The following is a 23,624-nucleotide window of genomic DNA, read 5'->3' as shown; positions in this document are numbered from 1 at the left end:
ATATTTATCATATACCAGTACTGATATTTCTGGGTGCAAACAAAAATTTTATTAAGATTATGCGAGGGGAAGAGGTTATGCATGAATACTATGGGAAGACGAGGTAAAGTATGGATGTATGTAAAATAATGCCGCCTTTCCTATCACATTATTGCATGCTGTTGCAGCTGTAAACAACAACAACAAGCTAATTACCAAAAAGTATACAATATTTTCACTCACAAAAACATCTGAAGCATTGAATTCCACAAGAAGCCTAACAAATATATTTCCTCTCTCTCTATATATTTATATATGTGCTGTGAATGTAACAATATTGTACAAAGTTACACTATGTACACAACTAGCACACTACTAAGTGAGCACTTCCTCAGGTCTTGGCACCACGGGTCTGAGGGTGAGACGGCCCTAGTACCCCAGGTTTTGTGAACGAGGACATATTTACAGTCTTTTGTTTCTGTGAATCCTCATTTGAATTTTGCAAATGTTTGGAAGTTGGTGCACTATTCCCCACCTTTTCATTCTCCAAATTTACTTCCTCTCTCACATTCGATTTTGGTGTGGACATAGGAGCCCTATTCCTCACTTTCTCCTTCCCCGGACTTTCTCCCTCTCTCGCACTCAATGCTCGTCTGGAAGTAGCAGCACTATTTCCCATCTTCCCCCCCTTCTCTTTCCCTGCAGTAACCCCCTCTCTCATACTCAACTCTCCCGCACTGGACCAACTTGACTTGGATGACTGGGAAACTTGGAAAGACGGGTTTGATTTTGATTCTGCCAAGCCTACAACAGTTTCTGACGGAGTGGTTTTCACCACACTGGCTGGTGGCGATGTGGGTATCTTGGTGTGAGACACTGCATCTTTGTCTAACTTTGTAACTTTTGTTTTATTAGTGTTTATGTCTTTAGTTTTGTTTGTTACTGTAACATTGTTTATTTCTTCGTTCCTGTCTGCTACTGTACCAGCATTTATGGCTTTGCTTTTCCCTGTTATAACTATGTCAGTTTCATTAGTCTCTGCACTGCCTTTACCTGCTTTGTTGTCCACTGGTGTACCTTTATTCAATGGTCTGTCTGCAGTACTCTCAGAACTGACCTTACTTTCATCTTTATTAACTTTGCTCCCTGGTTTACTGTTACTTGCTATGACCTTGCTATCTCCTATCAAACTTTTATTCTTGATATATCCTCTTTCTGTGGTTATTGCTTCCACCTTCCTACCACCACCACCACCATCACCACCACCACCACCACCATATTTTTTCTCAGCTTTACTGATATCTGTGATAACTACACCCGCTAATGTGCTCTGCTGGTTAGCTCTTTGCGCGGGTAAAACAGTGGCAGGTTGGTTCAGTGAGGGATGCAGACTCCCATTCTTTACTGAGGCAAATTCATTTAGGTCCAGGAGAGGGTCGTGGGCTTCGTTCATGCGCTTGAGGGCGTCCCATAGACCGATAATGGACCCAAGCACTCCTATCACTATTAGCATGATGTCAAAGTACCGCTGCCTCTTCGTCAGCCGCCTGAAAGTGAATCATCATCATCATCATTCTCATCATCATCATCATCATCATCCCCATTGCTTTTCCCACCCACAGATGAGGTAACACAGGGTCCAGAAAACAGGGAATGAGAAAAAAAACAATTGAACAAACAATCAACAACATAAACATGAAAAATGTGAAAAACAAAAAAACAAAAAAAAGGCATACATCTAATAATTTCTTTTTTTTTAAATCTAAACTGTGAGACCCTATGAACTTTGAGGGCGTAAGTTTAATAAATTGCAGCAATGTGTTATTTATGTGGCATCATCATCATCATCTGGACCTCCTTTCCCACCCTAGGGCAGGGTGAGGGGCAGCAATGTCCAGACAGCCGAAATTTGCCTAATGCAAGGGGCACACTTCCATTCACTCATCATTCAATCCCCCGGAATCCTTGCTCTATCACATACGCCAAAACTTTCACCACATTCTGTAGCTTCACAAAAACGTATCCGATACGAGTCAGTCCAGACACTGCCACTGTGTGTATGTACTGCATATGTATATAGAGGCTGTCCCCAACTTATGAAAGTACAGGTAATTGGTTCTTAAAGGTCTCTCGTAAGTCTTTTTCGTAAGTCCCTATCCCTCCCTCTCTCTCTCTCTCTCTCTCTCTCTCTCTCTCTCCAACCCAACCCTAATCCCATAATTAATGAGGTCACTAGGTTCTTTCCCTCTAGCCCATCGCCTTTCTACTCCATACCTACTTCTGTGCTGTCCTCTCTCTCTCCCATTTTTGTCTCCATTCCTCCACTAATCCCCTACCCTTCACTGAACTGCAATTATCACCTCATCTCCTTGTCAATGTCTTCACCTGACCCTATCCTTCCTTGCTATGACTGACCCACCACACACACACACACACACACACACACACACACACACACACACACACACACAATTTTTTAGTATTGTGGATTTTTCGTAAACTGATCCTTCGTAAGTAGGGGTCTGACTGTGTCTCTATCTATCTAGCTATCTATAGCCAGAAGCCATAATCCCAAAAGGGGTGGCAACTTGACTCTTGAGTTATTTCTTTTACGGGGAGGGGCACTAACCCTCCACCAACCCACTTGCTGACACTTTGGCAGCACGTATGGTTTGATTGTATGGTTACCAGCCAGCACTGTAAATGGTTTCTTGGCTTATAGGAAACCATTTGGCTTGTCACTCAATGTAAAGCCACCTGTAATGGAAAGAAAAGCAATAAGAAGTGACAGGAAAGATTGGAGAAATAGGAAGAGAGGAGGGCAGGCACAGAAAAAGAATGATAAAGGCTAAGGAAGAAGTAGGCAGCACTACATCAAGTGAGTGGATGATGGTCACCACCACCTACCAATAACCTACCACTGACTGTGTGTGTATATATATATATATATATATTTACTGTATTTATATATCCATCCATCATCTAATCCTACGTTGCCCCATGAGGAGCGTAGGAGCCCAGGGCTAGGCACGCTTGTCCTGATATTTAAGATGAAAGTGACCAGCCTCACTCATCCCTGAGTGGCATTATGTGAGCAATAAACCCCAACGACCCCTTGGATATAAACCTTCACCAGCTCAATCCGACTGGAGTGCCGTAATTACCCACTAAACCACCAAACACCAAAATTTAGTTATATGGTTACCACCCACCATAGGAAATGGTTTCCTGGTGTATAGGAAACCAATTGGCTTGTCACTCAGTGTAGAGCCACAAACAGGCAGACGTAAGAGGAAAGAATGAAGGAAAGAAAGACAGAAGAGGGAGTGTAAAGTCATCCGTAGGCAAAAGGACGAGGAAAGAATAATGGAAAGAAAGACAGAAGAGGATGGAAGGAAAGAAGGATGGAGGAGAGGAGAGGGCAGACACCCAAGAGCAGATTGAGTGAGTGGATGGTAAGCACCCCCACCTACCACTTTATATATATACACACAGTACACTCAAACCTTGATTTATGGGACTAAATGGGGAATCAACTTGTCCCTTACTTGACCATGTCCACAGTTTTACCACATATAAAGACAATCGTATTATGAAATGCAATGATTGTTTTACTTATCTTACTTGTTTATATGATTATGAATATTGTTTTATGGGTACTGTATAAATAAACATATTAATGTGTATACCTTAGACATTACATATAATTTATGAATGGTCTTGTCCGTTTGTCGGTAGAATATGGAGTCCCTCAAATCCGAATTCCCCTAAATGGAGGTCCCTTAAATTGAGGTTTGAGTGTATATGTACTTTATTTATTTGGGTTACAACATATGCACTAAAATCCAATATCAGCCTTACTGCCTGAAGATGGATAGGTGGAATGATGCAGGTAAGATAAAGGCAAGGAGTGTGCAACAGGTGGCTCCGATGAGACTCATGAGGATGGCAAAGTTGGGTACAGCCGTTACCACCAGACCAGTCAGGATTACCAGTACCAGACGCATAATGTTCTGCCAGAGGAAGCACAAAAACACCAAGATTAGGTGGTAAGGTATAAACCTCAACCATCCCTTCCATATAAAACCTTAAGTGCAACATCCAGCTGGAGTCTCCTGACCCATTATGCTCTGATCACTTTAACTAGTCTAAAATTACCATCTTTCCCACTTGAATGCTATGCTGTAGCAAGTGATCAATGCTAAAATATGATACTATTTGCAATAAAGTACTAGAGAAAGGATACAGAGCCATAGTATTGCTCTGTTCTGCCACTGAAGCTATGTGAATGCTACCAAAGGGCAAAAATCTCTGCAAAGTTAAGGTAAACAGACTACAGATTTTGCCATGTATTTACCCCCTTGGTTGGAGCAGCATTAAATCCTAATGTCTTGTCCAGCAGGTGGGTGACAGGGAAGAGCATCATGGGGTAGGTAAAGAACAGAGACACACCCAGGCAGATCTTGACAATGGCTGCAAAATCCACAGTCCCTGTGCCGTGAGGTAGGTTGAGAGTGATGATGTCCATTGTGTCTGTGGAGTGAGGAAAGATTTACTGTGATATACTGTCTTCTTTCCACTCTAACCTGGCCTAGAACTGCCTTATCTCCATCTTGAATGATGAACTGTAAAAGATTAACTCTTGAACACAGACTAGTCATGAACAAGTCTATCTGTCTACCTTTAGCCAGACGCCATAATCCCACAAGGGGTGGCTGTTTGACTTTGATTAATTGTTTTACAGGGAGGGGCACTAATCCTTCTCCAACCCACCTGTTGACACATAGAGAACATGTATGGTTGATTATATGGTTACCACCCAGCACTGTAAATGGTCTCCTGACTTACAAGAAACCATTAGGCTTTTCACTCAATGTAAAGCCAGCTGAGGGGAAAATAAGAGTAATAAAGAGGTACAGGAACGACGGGAAAAATCAGATGAGAGGAGGGCAGACACAGAAGAATGATAAAAGTGAATGAAGAAGTAGGCAACACTACATCAAGTGAGTGGATGATGGTTGCCACCACCTACTACCCCATGAAGAAGTGTTATGAAAATTATGTACAGCTGTGTATATGTGATATTGTTTCATTCTGTCACCAAGTTAAGGGTATGAAGCTGCAAAATGATGCGAATCTGCCTAGTTAAGATGCAAGAACTGTGGTCACATGGAGCGGATAAAGCCTGTCCCATATTACTCCCTTTGAGGTATAGTGGTCCAAGGCTATGCAACTGTAATCCAGAACAGTTATTGGTAGATGACCATGTGTGATGATATTCATGGAATAAGTAGAGTGTGCAATGATTTGAGTGTTATAAGGGGCAGGTAAAGCTGACTTTTTCCATACAACTAGTCCTGTAAAGTCAAATTATATCAATGATGCCATGGTTTCTCAAAAAGGCTGGAAGCTAAACCAAGCATCAAGCCCAGTTAATTACTACCTAACAGTTGTCGGAAGCGGCTGGGAGACAAGAAATCTTAGATGTGCCATGATAAATGCAACGATGTTTAAAAAGTTGGCTGTAAACTCACGTGGTCCAAAAGATGCATATCCGGACACCCCAAAGCAGATGTACAGCAGTGTGAGACCTGTCATGGTGCATACAAAAATGGAACGGAACTTGTGGCGCTTGTGTTCTGCCATCGATTCCTCTAGTGACAGGATCATCCCAGCACCCTGTAGCAGAAACTTGTTTAGTTATCATCATCATCAAGACCTCTTTTCCCACCTAAGGATGGGGTGAGGTAGGGTCCACAAATCAAGAAAAAGCCTGATAGAAAATAGACAGATTCATTAAAATAACCAGTTGGAAGGGCCTGTTTGTTTACAAAATCCAAATCTTCCAAACTCATAACAATTACTGGTCACAGCATGGAAGAATGGAAATCTGGCAAGAGTTCATGACAAGAAGACAGACAGACATAACTGAAGATGAATACGGTACTGCTGACAGAAAGTGAGCCATAAGAGCCTCAATGTTAAAACATAATCAACAAATTCCTACCTCATAGCAATAAATGGCCACAGCAAAGAAGAAAGGGAACCCAGCGAGGGAATACTCGTTGGGGGTGAACGGGACTTCTTCCGAGTGGGAAAAGTCGAACCAAAACACCACCGCCAGCGCCAACACATTTGATACCTGCGCAAACATGCTGTGTGGAGGTGGGGGAATAGGGAATTAGTTTGGTCTTAAATACACTGGGCTGCATCCATGCCAAATGCTTGCTGGTGTGGGAGTGTCAGTGGTGTGGGTGAGAATTTCTACAGGTCAAAGTGATGCTGAAATTCCACCCATGCCACCAAGAATTTGGTGTGGGCACAGCTTCAGTTCTCACATAACCCCTTCAACACACACTAAGCATTCATCCTTTTTAAAGGTGTTAAATCACATGAATATTTGCACAGTATTAAAATCTTCAAAAAAGGGGCTCCTAAAACCACAATTTAACAATGTGATGGCCTATAAGCCCTTTGCAGTGTCCCAAAACACTACCAGCCACTAGAATGTACTTGTTTAAAGTGTGTTTGACATGATTTGACAAAAAACTTTAAACCATTCTAAAATATACTTTTAACTATTTCGTGATGATGTACTCAACTGTGAAAAACAGCTGGCAAAGTCAAGCACCACAAAAGATGGGGCCTTGCTGTAATATTGTAATTATTAAGATAACAACAGAAAGGGCATGCAGCCAGAAAACTTTACCCCCGCTACCTAGTGGCGGACCTTTTGAGGGAAGGTGTGATGAGGGCTCTGCCAACATGGATCAAGGGGCCAGGGGGAGATGGGGCTCGAACCTGGGCTAGAGGGTACAGGGCATTGCGGTTCCCAGGCTGCCGCTTCCGCCCAACAGCCCGAATCTGGGAGTAGCGCCCTAGGAGGCTGCCCTATCAATTGGTGTACAGTATAATGGTGGGGCAGTTACAGTGACAAGGCACACTTGGAGGGTGTCCCTGTAGCTGTCCTGCAGGGTGCCCCGAGGGCACTACCACAGCCATGGGTCAAGACTGGTGGGCTAGAGGTCCCAGATCCATTGCCTGGACCTGGGACTGTACAGTGGGTGGGGCCAGTGGCATGTCTCTCCCCTTTATTATTTTTACTGATTATGACCAAATTAAAGAATAAAATTCAAAGCAAGCCTGAGGACATTAAATCACCCAGGGGGATCAAAGTGGTGCCATGGAATGTCGGAAGTTTAAGGGAAGTGGTTGAGGCATTGAGTAGGAGGTGGGTGGATGTGGGATGTATGGAAGAAGTTAGGGGTGGATCAGCCAGAAAGACTGCTGGAAGGGATTATTATTATAAGTTGTTTTGGCTGGGTAGGACAGACAGATATGGCAGTGTGGGTGTGTTGGTTAAGGATAAACAGGTGGAATATATCATGAATGTTACGGGAGTAAGTGATATGATAATAGTTGTGAAAATTTTGTTCGGTGAGAAAATGGTTGCATTTATATCACCGTATGCTCCACAGGCAGGCTTGGATGAGGTCAGGAAGGATACATTTTGGGATGACTTAATATGTGTAGTAAGTGGTATGGGGGATGATAAGATTGTTGTTTTGGGAGGAGACTTCAATGATCATACAGGTGAAACAGCTCAATAATATGAAGGAGTACATGGGGGATGTGCATCTGGTACAAGAAATGAGGAAGGGGAAAGGATACCAGAGTTTGGGGAGCCAATGAACATGATTTTGTGCAACACACACTTTAGGAAAAGTGAGAGTCAGCTGATTACATATGAGTCAAGGGGAAACAGCAGCGAGATGGACTACTTGCTGGTCAGGAGGGCTGATAGGAAGTTAGTGAGGGATGTTAAAGTTACAGGGAGCGAGGAGTGTGTGTAGCAAAACAAGTTATTGATATGTGTAGAAGAGTTCTGTTATTTGGGAGACATGTTATATGCTGCAGGTGGAGCTGGAGCTAAGAGGGCTCTCCCTCCATGCTATGGGATCTTTGAATGCAGCATGTGTTAGAAGTGTAATGCTGTATGGTAGTGAGACCTGGGCAGTAAAGGAAAAGGATATTTGATGGCTCAAACATAATGAAATGACACTGATTAGGTGGATGTGCAGTGCATCCCTGAGTGTGAGGCCTCGGGTGGCTAGGTTTACAATGGATGAGTTGAGGGGTTGGATGGGACTGGTGTGTATTGGTGTCGTGATGAGGAGAGGTAGATTGAGATGGTTTGGACATGTGGAGAGGATGGGGGATGATAATTGGGTGCAGAGAACGAGAAGTGCTAATGTTAAGGGTAGGGTTGCGAGAGGCCAACCGAAAAAGATCTGAGATGAGGTCACTGAGTATGACCTAAGGGATATGGGACTGAAAAGGGAAGCTACCAGAGATCAAGCAGCATGGACAGCCGCCATTACGTGACCAAGACTGACGCATGCAACCATGCTGGAGTCTTCAAAAACTAAACAACCAAACAAAAAAATACACAACTCAGATATCATGAAGAAGCACAAAAAAATTCATCATTCATTCATTGCCAGACGCCATGTATCCCAAACGGGGTGGCCAAGGGCTTAGAGTTAATTGTTTTACAGGGAGGGGCACTAATCCTCCACCAACCCCACATGACACGTGGGGATGCCAACAGCATCTGGTGTTCCCAGGCGGTTACCCATCCAAGTATTAACCAGACCCAGTGTTGCTTAACTTCGCTGATCGGACGGGAAGCGGTGTACTCAACGTGGTATGGCCGTTTTATAATTAAACAACAATGACTTATAAAACATCACCACAGTAAAAATACACGTTTAATTTAGTTTCACAATCATCCAGGCCTCCTTTCCCACCCCAAGGTTGGGTGCAGAAGGTTCTAGAGCACCAGAAAAAATTTATAGCATTAGATATTCCCCTCAATTAAAAAAAAAAAAAATGCATTAGATATTCCCCTCGATTAAAAAACTAAATAAATAAATAAAAATAAACACACTATGCAGTACGACTGTGAAGACTTACCTAAAAATGGCAAGCTTGTTAAGATGCCTGAGTAGTGTGAGAAAATAGAGCGGAGGGAGGAGAAACACCAGCCAGACTCGCTGACTGATGCGTGGAATGTACAGGTTTAGATTCTTGCACAAGTAAATGAGGTAGCCACAGCAGAACCCTGAAACAAAAGGAAAACTAATAAGATAATACCTGTAATAATCAATAAGGTACAATGACGCTGCGCTTCCTGTGAGGGAATCCCCATGCTGTGGGAGGCCATGGTACGCTGTATGCCCTGGCAGGAGCTATATCAAGTGCCAAACCCAGCTGATTACTTCCAAACTACTACTACTACTACTACTACCAGACATGGGGCTGAAGCTGGCTTCGGCTTCAGCTTCATGATGCCATGGTTTTTAGGTTGAGGCTTTAGCTTTGGCTCTGGCTTTGTAACTTTCCAAGGGCTTTGGCTTTGGCTTCGAACCAATGTGCTGGCTTAAGCCCCAGCTGCTGGCTAAAACACCAAGGCCAGAAAATTCATTACAGGAACAAATATGTTTACAACATGTGGGAGAGTGGAAGCAATGCCACTTAATCCTGCTGTAAGAGGATACTGTGACACAAAGCTGATTACTGGCTTCACAAACTTCATACAGCTTCAGCTTCACGACTTTCCAAGGGCACCAGCTCTGGCTTTGGCTTTATGACTTTTGAAGGGCTTTGGCTTCAAAGCCAAAGAGCTGGCTTCAACCCCATGTCTGACTACTACTACAACTACATCATCATCATAATAATAATAATAATTATCTATCCATCTATCTATAGCCCGACGCCCTAATCACGCAAAGTGTGGCCGCAGACAAAACAGTGAAAGGAGGGGGCGCTCACCATCCACTCACTTGACGTAGTGCTGTTCTCAGGTGCCTGCCCTTTACTATCTTCCTTCCTTCCTCTTCTGTCTTTCTCTCCTTCATTCTTTCCTCTTCCTTCTGTCTACAGATGACTCTACACTGCATGACATGCCAAATGGTTTCCCGTACACCTAGAAACCATTTACTTCGCTGGATGGTAACCATATAACCATATTATGGCGCCTGGTGGTTTAGTGGCTAATTAAGGTGCTCCAATAGGACTGAGTCGCTGCAGGTTTATATCCAAGGCAGTACTGTAAATCAGCAAGCAAAATCCGATTAATATCGGTATTGGTTTCGTAGGGGAAAAATTATCCGATAATTGGAATCGTCTGTATAATGATGAAAATTATACTGTATATATATATATATATATATATATATATATGTATACACACACACACACACACACACACACACACACACACACACACACACACACACACACACACACACTACACACAAACACACAAACACACACAAACACACACACAACTACCAAACAACAAACCTTGTATGTATACCACAGTAAGGAAGGGGCATAGGCAAGATTCATATGTAACATTTTTCCATCAACTAAAGGATTGTTTCGCTGTAGAACTGAGCTTAGATGAAGTTGCCATATGTCATTCATCTCCATGTCTCAAGAGTTACTCTACACTTGTTGGTCCCATCTACTGCTTTCTTTCTTAATAGGTGCAGTAAATCACTTCATTTTGATCACAGATGGAAGAGTGAATGTAAATATTACAACTAAATAAAGAATATAAAAACTACTGGATACAGGACGTTTGTGCTCATTTTGACAGCGTGTGTACACTACATATGTACATAAACCCACACATCCACCAAGCTTACACACCACCAGTACGAGGAATACCCAGTACCTCAATTACAACTTTTAGCTATCAGTCTTCAGTTCTTTTCTCTTTCCTTTTCTTCTTTCCACCTACCCACTTATTATAATGACTCTATAATAGTTTTCAGTAAAACTTTATTAAGCTACAAAACAGTGTCAGGGTAACAACATCCTTTCACAAAGAACTGGGCAAAACATTGAACGAAATCTTCAATAAAGGTCACTTTAATGTTTCTCCGTCCATTTCGGTATCTACTGCCAGATGCCTCAATGCCTTACGGGATGGCCACAAACAAATTGCCTCCATGTTGCCCTGTCCCCTGCCATTTCACTGCTTTGCTCCCAGCTCGCATCCAACTCCCTCATATACCTCTCCTCTCCATCCCTCCATCTCATCCTTGGCCTCCCCCTCCCTCCCTCCCTCCCACTCCACCTCACTCACATACACTCTCATTAGTCTGTTGCTCTCCATCCTCTCCACATAGCCAAATCACCTCAATGTGTCTCTCATAATACTTATCACATCCACATCCACACCACAACGCTTCTTCACTTCCTCATTTGTCAGTCTGTCTCTCCATGTGTGTTCACATTCTCCTCCCAAATAACTCCTTTCCACTGCTCTCACTCTTGACTTGTGTCCTTCCAACAATTTCCAAGCTTCACTTCCATACGTTTGAGTTGGTATCACAATGCTGTCATGCAGCAACTTTTTTACTTCCACACTCACTTCCCTGTTCCTTATCACTGCTTTCAAAGAACTAGCAACTTTTTTTCCTTGATGTTCCCTCTGAAGCATTTCACCCTCTAAACTTCCATCCATACTCATCACACAACCCAAGTACTTAAACACACTCACATTTTCCATTTCCTCATCATCCAACCTCACCATACATTCAGTGACTTCATTTCTCTTAAAGACCATAACTTTACTCTTCCCTACATTAACCTTTAGATTCTGTTTCTTAAACATTCCCAACTCATTCACCAAGCCTCGCAGTTCCCTTTCGTCTTCACTTAACAATACAGTATCATCTGCAAACACTTAGGATATACTCTAGTGTTAAATACTGATGGTGTAAATTTACCATTTCAGATGCAATTGCTCTAATGTACTGTACACGTACTGTACTTGGATGCAGTGTTAAAAACTTGGATTCAAAATGATCCACTAACATCATGTTCTGTTCCCACAAATATGTAACAAATAATTCCTTAAAGTAATTAGACAAATGTAGAGAAACGAACACTGCATCTATGAGTGTGAATACTGGAGCAACTGAATCCAAAATGGCAAATTTACCCTACCATACAGATAGGCCTAGCAGTGGCAGTGTAAAATCTACGGTTTAGTCCCAGTGTTTAACCAAATGACGTACCAATTTGTGAGATGATAATGGCCACATCAACCAGCCTCTTACCACTGGAACCAAGAGCATAGAGTCCCACATCACCATACGTGAGATCTGTTGAGGGCATGGGTGGGTGGCGCTCATCATCCTCACCCTCATCGCCGGAAGAAGAGTCGGGTGGGATTAATGGCACCTGATCATTGGGATAATATTAGTCTCTGTCGTCTCTCCAAATATACAATTAACATTTTCTTAAGATACTTATTTGTAAAAATAACACTGGTTTTAACACAATGGCAATGACTAGTACTTTATGAGTATAATATGGCTCCTATTAACTCACTCCCTCTCACTCACCTTAGTATCCATGATAATAGAGTGTCCACCAGCCCTTCCACCTGATGTAAGGATGGCATACTTGCAGTCTATGAGCATCAACATGGCCGTCACACTCAGGTAACCCACCACACCCATGATCACAGCACCCTCCATGATACCACCCTGGCAAGAACAGTTGTGATTAGGACAGTAAAACATAGTACTTGTAGTAGTAGTTGCAGCAGTAGTACTAGTAATAGTAGGAGCAGCAGTGGAAGTATAGTTATACTGTAGTAGTATCAATGTATTGTTGCGCTCAGGTCCACCCAGTTACAGCATATACAGTAATTTATTCTGGTAATTATTTGCAGCTCCGAGTATGATTTTCTACAATATTATCACTCTTCCTGGAACTAAATACTTGTTTAACGCAATTTTCACTTAACATGGTAATTTTTAAGAACATATATCTACAGTGTTAAGGGAGGAATTAATGTAGCATATTTCATCAATTTTAACAAAGTGGAGATTTTCATGCTTTTTCAGTTTATTTCCCACAGCTCTGAGGCAGAAAAAGACAAGGCTACAGCTCAACATCCATTCAATAAAACTTCTTCGTGACCAACACCATATTCTAGTGTTAACCTCTTGCTACAGCTCAACATCCATTCAATAAAACTTCTTCATGACCAACACCATATTCTAGTGTTAACCTCTTGCTACAGCTCTGCTTTTCAAGACAAACAGATGCCAACTTAACTAGTTACAGTGAACATCATCCCTGGCCATTCCCAGTCTGCCTCTAGCAACTTCTATCCCATACACTGATATTGCTGTACAGAAGGTACCTATATAAACTTACCACAAATATATTAACCCTTAAAAGACGCGCATTGAAATGTTTTGACATAAGCTCAGGATGGACATAATTAGGGGGGGAGTGAGATATGGTGGGGGATTTGTGGGGGGGTGGGGGGGTTGTGGGGGGGTGCAGGGATGGGGACTGGGTGCTTGAGGGAGGTGGGGAGTAGGGATGGTAAGTGGGGGGTGGGGAGGAGGGTGGGGGTGGCAGTGGGGGGTTGGAAGGATGGGATGGTTTGGGGTGTGGGGGGTTTGGGGGGTGGGGGTATGAGGGGTGTGGGGGTGGGGGGTGGAGGAGGGTAGGGGTTGGGGTGGTGGGGGTAGGAGGTGGGCAGTAGGGGGTGGAGGATAGGGGGTGGTGGGGGGATGGTGGTGGGTTGTGGTGGGTGATCGGGGAATGGAAGGGCGAGTGGGGGGTGGTGGGGGAGTGGTTGGGGGGATTCAGGGAGTTGGGGGGTGTGGAGGATGGGGGTGGGGATGGTAGGGGTGGTGGGGGGTGGAAGGGGACAGTGGGGGGAGTTGGGGGCAGTGGGGGTTTGGGGATGGGGTGGTAAGGGGCAGTGGGGGAGGGTGGGGGGAGGGGGAGGGGGGAGGGAGGGGGGTGTGGCAGGTGGTGTGTAGGTGTGGTGGTAGGGGGGTGGGGTGGGTGGGGTTGGATTAGGGGGGTGGGGGGCCGTGACCGCATATGTGGACAGCAGGGGTTAATGTAAATAAATGGATAACTAAATAAAAATATAAATAAGTACAGCAGTGCAGTGGAGTTGAATTTACTCCTGAATCATAAATAAATAGGACCTGTAGGCTAACTGACTGGATGATTCTCTCTCTCTCTCTCTCCACAAGTCACCTCATTCCCTCTTCCTCATCCCCCTTCCTCCATCCTTTTTTTCCTCTCAATTCTATCACTATATTCCTCTTCCACCCTGCTGCTCTCCCCTCCCTCACTTCCCCCTTCCCTGTTTTCTCCTTCTTCCTCCACATCTTACACAGCTACGCAAGACTATGCATATGGGTCAGAATTCCACAGCATGGAAAACCAATGACCAGAGCTATGTAAGTCTATAGCCAACTAACATAGGCATGGTTCAAGAATCTATAATGCAGATACCGTAATTCATCTGAGAGGAGCATGTGGAGTTACACAGACAGACAGAAAGACAGACAAATGAGGAAGTGAAGGAGCGCTGTGATGTGGATGATAGAAAGCGTTAGGAGAAATACATTGAGGTGGTCTGGCTGTGTGGAGAGGATGGAGAGTGAAAGACTAATGAGGAGAGTGTATGTGAGGTGGAAGGGGGAAGAGGGAGGGGGAGACTGAGAATGAGATGGAGGGATTATGGCATCTGGTGATAGACAGATACTGTAGACAGGCAACCCAGAAGCTATGCAAAACAACAGGCATGGGTGGGATTTCCACAGTATGGAAAAGTGACCTAGATATTAGGCAAGATTATAAAGATGGGTCAGAATTCTATAATGAGGTAAAAGCAACCTCGACAATAATGAATGACCACAGTAGCAGATACAGCGACCATTTGTACTCTCCTCGTGAATATACGTATTAATTATATCAAATACAAGACAAGAGAGTAGAAACAATGAATCACACAAGAAAATGGCTTATCTTGGTCTTATCTTATCTCGTCTCATGATGGTGTCACTTCCATTACAATACAACTCCACTCCTTACCACATCCATAACCCCTTTAAACTCAATGATGTTTTATGAGAGGTATATGAGGGAGGGGGGGATGAGTTGGGGGAAGGGGAGTCAAATGGTGGGTGACAGAGTGACTTGGAGGCATTTTGTCTGCAGCCACCCTTTGCGGGATTAGGGCGTCGGGCTATAGATAGATAAATGTTTTATGAAAACATAATGCTATAAGACCTCATTATAACAGACTAATTGGGGCCCAAGCCGGTCCGAAAAACGCGAAAATCCGATAAAAGTGACATCCGGACTTCCCCCTGCTAACCTGGACTTTTCCTGATATATCAGACATTAATCCGGATTGCATGAACAGTTTTTAAACTGTTTTGACTACCACTGCAGTACTGTACCGTGTTATTACTTCACTACATTAATCAAATGGTATAATATATATAATAATAGTGTACTGTACACTGATAAACATGTCTTTTATTTACCTTATTGTGGTGAACATACCTGAAGTGGTCAGGCAGTCCAGATTGCTTCTGGCTTTATCAGACTTTTTCCGATATATAGGAATTTAGTCCGGTAGCTCCTCGTATCTGATAAAAGTGAATTCTGGTCTACTGAAGTCCGTTATTTTGAGGTTTTACTGTATACTATTGGAGTATGATTTAATAACCAACTTTCTGTTTATCTCTCTATCTGTATGTCTTTATCTATCTCAGACTACTTTATATCTAGCCATCAATCTACGGCCAGAGTCAATCCTGAAAAGGGTGGCCACAAATGAACTCCCTCCATGTCTTTCTATCTTCCACCATCATGCTGCCCTCTCTCCTTCCCATACACCCCTCACTCACAGCCCTCTCCACTCCATCCCTCCACCACTTCCTCAATCTCCCCCTTCCCTTCCCTTTCAAGTTCACTCACATTCATTTTGTAAGTCAATCTCTCATTCTCCATATTCTCTACATGGACGAAACATAACGAAGTGCCATAATTAATGTACAAATTTTTGCAGCGTTCAAAGAGATATTTCTAAATTTAACGTGACTAAACACATTTCGTGTGTGGCCAGTGCACCCCTGGCCACTCCTTCAGTTATTCCACCGATGATGCTTTCCATAAATACAAAACAAGAGATCACAGCAGCTACCACAAGGAGCGATTAGGTTGCATGTCCAGTGTACAGGAGTTGGTGGGAGTATAAGTGTGTGGCTATGTTCCCCCCCTCCCCCTGGCTTTGTGTGTGTGTGTGTGTGTGTGTGTGTGTGTGTGTGTGTGTGTGTGTGTGTGTGTGTGTGTGTGTGTGTTGGCAAGAGAACTTAAGGTATGTTTCCCCTGTTATTCTTATATAACACACACACACACAAAGATATCATACAAGGCTGTCTTGAAGAAGGCTATACAGGAAACAATTATATTATACAAAACTGTCCTGAAATACAGAATGGCTGTTCATCAGTAAACAATTGTATGACATGAAACTGTCTAGAAATAAAAAACAGCTGTCCTGTCATGCACAATTATAATGTCCAAAAATGTAATACAGTGGTCATGCAGTAAAGTTATATCATATGAAGTCATAAAAAAAATGAAAAAGCTGTTGAACAATCCACAATTACAATTTTCAGAAATAAAAAACAGTATTCTATATTACATCAAGCTGTCCAGAAATTACAAAACACTGGTCACAGCAGTTACTGCACCACAGATTGGCTAATGAAATAAAGTAACATGCATGTGTTGGTAGGAGCACAAGCATATGACTGTTTCCCAAAATTCTGATACAACACCAAAAACAATGATTTCATACAAAGCTGTCTAGAAATACATAACAGTGGTTATACAGGAAACAATTATCTCATATGAAGCTGACCAGAAATATGAAACAGTTGCTATGTAGTGCACAATAACACTATGTCCAGAAACACAGAATAAAGCAAATAATCATGCTGAATGGAGAATAGACTGACTATCGGATACGTTTATGTGCAGCTACAGAATGTGGTGAATGTTTTTGGTGTATCAGATAAAGCCAGGATTCTGGGAGCCTGAATGATGAGTGAATGGAAGCATGGCCCATTGGACTGGGCAAACTTAAGCTGTCTGGACGTGCTACTCCTCACCCTGCCCTAGGGTGGGAAAGGAGGTCCATATGATGATGATGATGATGATGATGATGATGATGATGATGATGATGATAAGAGCAAATAATTACAGTAAAACCTCAATATAAGGTACTTCAATAGACCGGAATTCGCTTTTATTGGAATCGAGGAGCTACCGGACTAAATTCTTATACAGCATATCGGAAAAAGTCCAATAAAGCCTGAGGCAGTCTGGACTGCCTGACCACTTCAGCTATGTTCACCACAATAAGGTGAATAAAAGACATGTTTATCAGTGTACAGTACAGTATCATTATACTTGCATCCGCCCCTGTGTGAAGTACAACTCTCATGCATGGGGAGGCTCCCCACATACAGCTCTTCTCAATAGGGTGAAGTCAAAGGCTTTTTGCCTCATTAACTTTCCTCCTCTTACTGACTCCCTTCAACCTCTGTCTCTTTGCCGCACTGTTGCATCTTTATCTCTTTTCTATCACTACTTCAATGGTCACTGCTCCTCTGAACTGTCTGCATGCATTCCTCCACCTCTATGACAGGCGCGTAGCACCCGTCTAGCAGCAAACTCTCATCCCCTTTCTGTCCAACTCTCTAATGCAAGAGTTAACCGTTACTCCCAGTCCTTCATTTATGCAGCAGGTCAACTCTGGAACTGTCTCCCTCTGTCTGTATTTCCTGCTTCCTATGATCTCCAGTCTTTCAATCGCAGTGTGTCCAGGCATCTCAAAATGATTGGATCTTGAATTTGGCTCTCTCTTGTATTTTGTTTTTCTCATCGAAGGAACAGTTTTGCAGGCTCGTTGCCTTTGGTTCCTTCTTCCTCACATAAAAAAAAATATTATATATATATATATATATATATATATATATATATATATATATATATATATAGTATACCATTTGATTACTGTAATGAATGTATAATACAGTACAGTACTGCAATGGTAGTGGAAACAGTTTAAAAACTGTTAGTGCGATTTGGACTAATGTCTGATATATCGGAAAAAGTTCAGGTTAGCAGGGGGAAGTCCGGATGTCGCTATTAACAGAATTTAGCTTTTTTTGGAATGGTTTGAGCCTCAATCAGTCCCTTATTGTGAGGTTTTACTGTATATGAAACTGTCCTAAACAGAAAACAGTTGTCTCATACTACAGCACAGTTATAATTCCCATAAATAATCAAACAAAATCACACTACAGTGCAGTTATAATTTCCATAAATAATCAAACAAAATCATACTACAGTGCAGTTATAATTTCCATAAATAATCAAACAAAATCACACTACAGTGCAGTTATAATTCCCATAAATAATCAAACAAAATCATACTACAGTGCAGTTATAATTTCCATAAATAATCAAACAAAATCACACTACAGTGCAGTTATAATTCCCATAAATAATCAAACAAAAGAATGGTCTTACAGTAAACAATTAAATCATAAAAAGCTGTCCATACATATGAACAGTGGCTGTAGCGGCTACCATACCACAGATGGTCAGGTAGCATGCCTGGAGTGGGCAGGTGTTGGTAGGAGCACAAGTGTGCTGGAAGTGTGGCTTCATCTACATACTGTTCTGTATAGCTACATGTTAACCTTCCTTTGAAAATGAAGTCCACACTTGCACACACATTTATCCTTTAGTAAAAATATCTCTTGAAAATATATTTATAGTATCAGAAAAAAAAAAAAAAAAAAAAAACTAGTATGGATTTTTTGTGTCATTTCTGCTAGAAATTGTATTTAACCTCCTCCATTAATCATATCCCCTGACAATGTAAAAGTAAACTCTCCATTATCCAGCATAATTCAGCAAAGCCCTATGTTGGATACTGCATAGTACCCTCCATTGACTCAGTATTTGACACAGAGCAAAATATTACATTATCATCCGTCTCAACTTTCTATCCTAAGAACTTTCCCATGAGTAAAAGATAAAAATGAAGCATAAAATACAATAAAGTAACAATAAAATACTGTACAGTAATACAGTGCCAATTGGCTGCTGTTTACAAGCCAGGTGATACACCTCGTTGCCATATATTGCACAGAACAACCAGTTACGTCCCATTTTGATGCCAGATATTGCTTTAATAGAGCCGAGCCAGCAGTGCCAGACATTGCGTTGGGCCAGATATTGCGATGACAGATGACTGGGAGCTCACTGAATTTATAATAACAGAGTCTAATTTATTAAAAAGCTCAGACCCCTTATATTTAGTGATAGTTTTTGGTTCGTTTTTGTTACGGTATTTGTATGTACTGTACTGTATAAACCTACAGCCAGATGCCTTAATCCTGGGAGGGGTGGCCACAAACAAACTGCCTCCAAACAACTCTGTCCTCTGCCATCAGGCTGCCCTCTATCCAACTCACACCCCTTTTCTCATACCTCTCTGCCTCATTCCTCCATCCCATTCTCAGTCTCCCACTCCACCTCATTCAGTCCACTCTGATACCCAGCTAGTCTCTCATTCTCCATCCTCCTCACACAGCCAAAGCATCTCAGAGTAGCTATTTCTCCTAATGCTTTGAATGACATCAACATCAGCATTTTTGCGACCCAATAATTTTACTCAGGTTACGAGAGATACTGTATTCTGAACTGGAGAAGTGAGATACAATCTTCAATAACCTCCTAAACTGTAAGTTCTCCCCTAAGCTGAATAAAATAATCTGGTGGAAGCAATAAGAAACCAACCAAACGACTCCACTGGATTCACATCACAGTATTAAGAAATGTCCCTTTCAATTATAGTATCTTTTGGTAATAAAGGGTGCCTAACAAGCCGAGAGCAAATGGTGTTAAATATGGTGAGCTCAGTCAGAGAAGAGGGAAGTTACATCTGGAGTGCTGCAGGGATCTGTGCTGGGGCCAGTGTTTTTTTTTGGTTTACATTTATGACCTAGTTAATGAGTTAGAATGCCCAGCCTTTCTCTTTGCAGATCATGCCAAGATTTATAACAGGCAGCATGGATGATCTACAAGCTATGCAAAGAGACCTGAATCTAGAAAACTGGAGCAGGAAATGGCCATTAAAATTTAATGCTGAGAAACGCACCACAGTCCACATAGGCCACAGAAATCCTGGTTTTGTCTTTGAAATTAATGGAAGGAAACTGAAAACATCAGATGTGGAAAAAGATCTAGGCATACTTGTATCTTCAGACCTAAACTCAGCTCAGTATATCACTAAAGTGGCAAGTAAAGGAAACAGAATGGTTGGTCTAATACGAAGTAGCTCTTCGTACATGGATGTTGGCATTTGTAACTCACCAAATTGTTCATTGGTAAAACCCCACTTAGAATATGTGGTACAAAGCTGGTCCCCATACTACAGGAAAGACATACTGGAATTGGAAAAAGTACAGAAAAGGGTGACAAGACTTGTATCAGAGGTCAGAGATCTGGAATATGCAGAGAGGTGTGAAAGACTTGGGTTGACAACTAGAGAAGAGAAGGCACTCAGGAGATCTAACTGAAACTTATAAAATCCTTAACGGAAGGGAGAATGTTAACAAAGACGTCTTCTTTGAGTATAGCATAGCCAGCACCAAAACCAATACATGTAAACTGAAGAAGAGAGGTCATTGGAGAACACTGGTTCGAGCTAAATCCTTTGGTGTGAGAGTTGTGAATGACTGGAACATATTACCTGAGCAGGCAGTTAATGTTCCTTCGCTAAGTTCTTTCAAAAACAGGATAGATAAATGTTCTTGGTCAGAATCAAATTAATTATTCTTCCCCTTTGGAGTTCTTCCTCCTATAATAGATGCTATATGCTCCTACTGTATGATTCAGTCATTGAGTATTATGATGAATTAAGGTAGCAGAGAATGTATGGAGTTCTAATACCCGTAACAGTAAACATAAAATGAATTCACACTTAAGAATGAACAACAGATGGGAGCCCTACAAGAGAAGTCTCATAACCTCCAATGCATTTGAAATAGGTAAGGATGCACACACATACTGTATATAAATTAAAAAAAAAAAACTCTCATAGCAAGAAGTGGAAGATAATAAGCTTACGGGAAAAAATGTTTTGTTTTCTCAGAATAAATGCAACTATCAACAGATTCTTTTCCTTTTTTAATGAACTTAAACAAAACACCAATTATTCTAACCACTATCTATCTATCCAGTAAGAAAATAACAATGTAAAGAACAGGATAAATATTGAATACAAATATGATATATATGTACACAGTCATACCTTGATATACGATATCCCTAGACGCGATACCCTGGCTTAACGATGGGGGTAGAAATACTACCGCACCCCGCCTAACGATGGCCAAACCCCAGTTGAATGATGGGTTTTAATTTTTGTTTACCAATTTTGATGATATCTTAAACTAAAATTGTGTGTTTAGGTTATTTATAAACTATTTTTTGACTTAGAGTACCCACTAATGTGATTTAGTCATAGGTGGGGTGAACATTATCATTTTGGGGTACAGTTTACTAAGCTCAAGTTTTTCTAGGCTTATATTTGACGATTTTCAGATTTTATTTGTTGGTTTTAGTGAATTATTTACGGGTGTTAGGCTTAGGTTAGCTTCCTTGACAGCCGTTAGGCCATTTAGATTGGCATTTAACTTGTTTTGGGGCTCACCTGGATGGGTTTTGGGCTTGGATTGGGGAGATGCCCAAGGCTGGTACACGGTCCACATTGAAATTTATGTTAAATGTACCCCGATATACAATACCCGCCTAACGATGGGGTTTTACCTAACCAATTAGATCATTAAACTAGGGAATGCCTATACAGTATATATATATATACATATACAGTAGGCACGCATAGTATGCGAGCTCACAGTGTGCGAAACGCATTGTACGCAAGGACCTACTTTTTTATCAAATTTTAGTGTATCTTTTAATAGTGACGCGAACTGAACTCGTAATAGGCGAGACGGCAGTGAAAAGTGGCCCAAATCTGGGGTTTACCCCGAGCACACGACACTGCCATCCCAAAAAACGCCAACCACCAGTGATAGAGAGTGGAGACTTGTTGATAAGCCATTTCCTGGGGAAGATCAAGAGGATGATGAGATGTCTGAGGTGTCAGAAATAGACTTGGAAGGGTTTATGAATGAAGTGAGTGCATTAGCCAGTGAAAGTGTTGAAAGAGCTGGTGATGAGAGTAGTGAGGAAAGTGGTTTGTCAGGTGGTGCAGGTGGTGCACGCTTGGGTTCCAAGATAATTCACCGTCAGACAATTCACAGTCAGACAATTCCCCATCAAAACATGGATGATTCCCTGTCAGTCCCCATCATTCTATAAATATACTTATTATTAAGTAATCGTTTTTAAAGGCTCCAACATGCTTGCATGTGTCGGCCTTGGTCACCTAATGGCGGCTCTCCACGCTGCACGATCCATTGCAGCCTCCCTGTTCAGTCCCTTAACCCTGAGGTCATACTTAATGACCTCATCCCATGTCTTTCTCGGTCTATCCCTCATAACCCCACCCCCAATAATAACACTTCTCACCTTCCTCACTCAATTATCATCCTCCATCCTCTCCACATGTCCAAACCATCTCAATCTACCTCTCCTCATCACAACACCAATACACTCCAGTCCCATCCTACCTCTCAACTCTTCCATCGTAAACCCAGCCCCTCCAGGCCTTGGACGCAGGGACACACTGCACATCCACCTAATCATTATCATTTCTGTACGTCTGAGCCGGCGAATATCTTCCTCCTTCACTGCCCAGGTCTCACTACCATACAGCATTACACTCCTAACACATGCTCCATACAAAGACCCCTTTGCATGTAGGGAGAGTCCTCTCAATGTCAGGAGAGGCAAGAGCTCCCCAAACTTCTTCCAACCACTTCTCAACCTAGCCACAGAGGTAGCTCCAGCCCCAAATCCAGTACACAACATGTCTCCCAAATAACAAAACTCTTCCACACACTCAAGAGATTCACCAGCAAGTTCAATCCTTTCACGTCTGACAATCTCCACCTGCTCACCCAGACACGCCGTACACATAAAATCAGCATTATCTCGAACTTGCAAAACTACTCAGATGAACAGATACTGTAAATGGCTAGTGTATCAAGATGAGCATTTTGGTGACAAGATTCTGAACAATATACAATAGGCTTTGAACACACTGAACTACAGTCAGGCAATATATGAATGTCTAAAACCAAAACTGCAAAAACACCGTGATGAACAGCTAACAGGCCAGTACGTCAAGATAATTTTATTGGTAACAGGATTATATGCACAACAAAATGTGCTCTGAACACATACTGAACTTCAGCCAGGCAAAATATTATAACTCTAACCAAAACGGGTAATTTCTGTCCTTGCCAAGATCTAGTTCCCACGACCTGACAAGTTTTAACTTTTCCTAATCATTAAGTGACCTTCAAATGGGCTACCACTTGCTTGTGTTCACAGTTGAAAACACTCACCTCCATAAATGCAAAGGGAAGCCCCAGCATCCCTGCGCCTATAAACGACACAAATATATTGGCCACCATCTTGGCCGGGCTGGTTATACCCCCTACAGGCCGGCCGACCCCCATCTTGGCTAGTGAGATGAGATAAAAGGACTGACACTCACATCATGACCTCGCCATTAC

General features: G+C 42.2%; 1 protein-coding gene and 1 pseudogene across 1 annotated transcript; both read right to left on the bottom strand.

Moving 5' to 3' along the window:
• Window positions 1–370: 370 nt before the first annotated feature.
• LOC145403082 (uncharacterized) lies at window positions 371–23,567 on the bottom strand. The gene is made up of 10 exons (XM_080274947.1): window positions 23,454–23,567; window positions 12,405–12,548; window positions 12,075–12,240; window positions 8,956–9,103; window positions 5,987–6,134; window positions 5,514–5,658; window positions 4,337–4,512; window positions 3,841–3,992; window positions 1,301–1,526; window positions 371–391 (listed from the first exon to the last, which is right to left on the bottom strand). The coding sequence occupies exons 1-10, from the start codon at window positions 23,565–23,567 to the stop codon at window positions 371–373; spliced, it is 1,440 nt and encodes a 479-aa protein (XP_080131073.1).
• On the bottom strand, window positions 8,582–8,700 carry LOC145415540 (5S ribosomal RNA; annotated as a pseudogene).
• Window positions 23,568–23,624: the final 57 nt, after the last annotated feature.

The sequence above is a fragment of the Coenobita brevimanus genome, chromosome 1, assembly GCF_032717465.1.
Source record: "Coenobita brevimanus isolate Jiangsu-jjx chromosome 1, ASM3271746v2, whole genome shotgun sequence".
Taxonomy (NCBI): Eukaryota; Metazoa; Arthropoda; class Malacostraca; order Decapoda; family Coenobitidae; genus Coenobita; species Coenobita brevimanus.
Note: the sequence above shows the minus strand (reverse complement) of the source record. Positions and strands in the feature narration are given on the sequence as shown.